This window comes from Tupaia chinensis, unplaced genomic scaffold (assembly GCF_000334495.1).
Source record: "Tupaia chinensis unplaced genomic scaffold, TupChi_1.0 Scaffold143973_1, whole genome shotgun sequence".
In the NCBI taxonomy this organism is placed as follows: Eukaryota; Metazoa; Chordata; class Mammalia; order Scandentia; family Tupaiidae; genus Tupaia; species Tupaia belangeri.
In genome coordinates, this window is record NW_006203824.1 from 19,438 (window position 1) to 22,218 (window position 2,781).

General features: G+C 65.4%; 1 protein-coding gene across 3 annotated transcripts in view; it reads right to left on the reverse strand.

The window, feature by feature from the left end:
* Positions 1 to 2,781, reverse strand: part of SPNS2 (SPNS lysolipid transporter 2, sphingosine-1-phosphate) — a 19,516-nt gene that overhangs the window by 3,199 nt on the left and 13,536 nt on the right. The window contains exons 8-10 of one of the 3 annotated variants that reach the window (XM_006165647.2): positions 942 to 1,040; positions 684 to 847; positions 104 to 150 (exon numbers count right to left, since the gene is read on the reverse strand). In XM_006165647.2, coding sequence (XP_006165709.1) covers positions 108 to 150; positions 684 to 847; positions 942 to 1,040 — 306 coding nt within the window. In that variant the 3' untranslated portion in view covers positions 104 to 107. The other 2 variants (XM_006165646.2, XM_014583009.1) reach the window with 2 other exon arrangements.

A 2,781-nucleotide genomic window follows, 5' to 3' on the forward strand; every position in this document is an offset into this window, starting at 1 on the left:
TCAGGAGGAGAGCCCCCTGTCCCCTCACTGGCCTTGCCCTAGCATCAGACATCAGGAGCCCTCAGCCCCGCCAGCTTCACGGGGCCTCCCTGGCCTCACTCACCACCTCAGACTTTCAGGGATGCGGGCGGCATCACTAGCTGGTTCACCCTGGGGGAGAGAGGGGCGGGGGTCAGGGTGGCGCGTCAGCGGGGGCCGGGCCCAGGCACTGCTCTGGCACATGGCGTCGCGGGGGCCGGCGGACCGGAGGTGCTGGGCAGGGACCTCGTCAGCCCCAGGGGGAGGTGGGAGAGCCCAGAGGTGGGGAGAGAGGAGAGAGAGGAGTAAAGAGGAGAGGAGAAAGAAGTCAGAAAATGAGAGGGCAAGGAAGGGGCAGGGGCCCAGCTCCGAAACCACTAACCCCAGAGGAAGCCCCACATCTGGGCCAGCCCCACCGGGCCGGACCACCACGGCCCCGCACAGCTCGCAGCCACCAGTGGGTGCACGGCAGAAGCTCACCACCCGGAAGCTCAGAGGTCTGGTGCTGGGGTGCAGTGGGGCCGAGCCCTGGGCCCCAGCAGCCAGGTGGCCCCCCCACCCCAGGGCACAGAGTTGGTCACTGAACCCTCCCACCACCCCAGGGCGAGGGCTCAGGGCTGTTGGTCCCTGCTTCACAGCAAGGTGGCCCACCCGCCCCCACTCACTGCTGCTCAGCCTTGGCGCGGTCGCCGAGGAAGAAGAGGGCGGTGGCCAGGAAGAACATGCCCCCCAGGACCACGACGAAGGGGCAGAGCATGAGGGCGTAGCCCAGGCTCAGGAACTCCCAGAGCGGGGAGTCCTTGGTGCTCTGGCGGATCAGGTCTGAGATCTGCGAGGACCGGGATGGGCGTCAGGCCAGGGCTACCTCCTGAGCTCCACTCCCCTCCCAGCCTCCCAGGCCAGCCCCGCCCTGGACCACTCACAAAGCCGATGAGATAGGGGCTCCCAGCGTCCCCCAGCAGGTGGGAGGTGAAGCTCTGTAAGGCCACTGCGGTGGCCCGCCGGGTAGGGATGACCACGTGCTGCAGGACAGGTGGCAGGTCAGTGGCCAGAGGGGACAGGCATGTCACATTCCCCAGTTATGACCAGGAGCCTCACTCCCCTGGGCCCTCCGTCCTTTCCCTTCTCTGCTCCTCCACTCTCTCCTCCCCTCCCCTCCCTGGAGCCTCATCTCATCCACACGTGCTACCCCAGCCACCAGGGGCTCCCTGGTCCCACTGGAGCCCAGACCCCTCTGACCTGCCCCAGACCTGCCATCCCCCAAGACCCCACCTCAGAGGACATCACCTCCTCCCCCACCACATCCAGTCAAGGGTTCATTTGAGGATCAGCCAGGCGACCCCCAGTCAGTGCAGGCCAGTGGTCCAGAGCTCTCTCAGCCTTGGGGTACTGAGCCACCTGGAGCAGCAGGGCTGTGGCCGCCCTCCACTTCCACCTCCAGGCTACCTTAGCTGTCTGTGAGGAGCTGGTGCTGTAGGCACCGAGAGGCCCATGTCCCCAGCCTGGCCTCAGCCTCTCACCCTCCCCACCCTACAAGCTGAAGACCCATCTTGGTCTCCCCTCCATGAGAACCCGGCGAGGCCTCGGTTGCCTGGGATGCGGGGCAGTGGTGAAAGGATCCTGCCTGGAAGAGCCTCACTGTACCATGGGCACCCCTAGCATCAGATGCCAGGAGCCCCCAGCAGACCAAGCAGGCCCATGGTGCTGTAACCCCATGGTGGGTCAAAGTCAGACAGGAGGGTCAGGGCAGAGGAGCAGTGGGGCAGGCAGCAGCCAGCTCAGGGGCGCTCCCGCCTCCCGAGCGCTAGCACCTCACCTGTACCAGGGGCAGGGTGTGAGCAGCCAGCGCCCACTGGGCTCTCCATTGGTGGAGGGGAGACCTGGATCTGGTGAAATTGTGTGTCCCCATTTCCAGCAATAATTAGTCACTTAATAAACTGGGACATGATTTCCCTGGGACCCAGACCCTGTCAGCTGCTGTCAGGGGCTGTCTCTGGGCCCTGGGGGTGGAGACGTGGAGGGAGTCCTGCCTGGTGCCAAGGGCATTCAATTCAGACAGAATTAGTCCTCCCTCCACTCTGGGCCTGTGCGGTGACCCTGGCCTGGCCCTGCCACCGGCCGAGGCTCAGAGCTGAGTCAGAACTCCCAGAACTCCCACCGTCTCCACCCCAGCCCATGGCCTGGCGAGGACAGAGACTGCCAGGGGCAAGCGGATACACAGGGAAGTTGGGGTGGGGCGAAGCAGGCTTCCTGGTAGAGGAGCTAGCAGGGCCCCCAGGGCCCAGGCAGACTGAGCTCCTGGCTGTCCGCGTCATGGCACCAAACCCTGACCACCCTGAGGCTTCCTGCCCCTGCTCTAGGGCCTGGCCTAGCATCTCCCAGACACTCTCCCCACCTGGTCCCCTGCACTGTCTCCTCCCAATTCCCTCCTGACCTTGATCTTAAGGGTGCCCAGGACAGGAACAAATGTCATATCCACCCCTGCCACTCCCAGACTGTGCAAGTCCACAGCTCCTCCTGGCTCCTTCCAGGGACACGAGCCCCTGCTGGCCACTCAGACAGCTCTTTGTCCCTGGCCGGCTGGGCTGGAGCCCATTGTTGGTCCTGTGAAGACGGCCTCTGTCCGTGCAGCTCAGCCGCAGGCATTCAGGCCTGGGACCCAGGCTGGGCTGGGAGGGGCAGAGTCTCTGGACACTCAGGCCCTGGGGGAGGAGCACTGGCAGGCAGGGCCGCCTCCCTGCCAGCCTGGCACTGCCAGCCTCC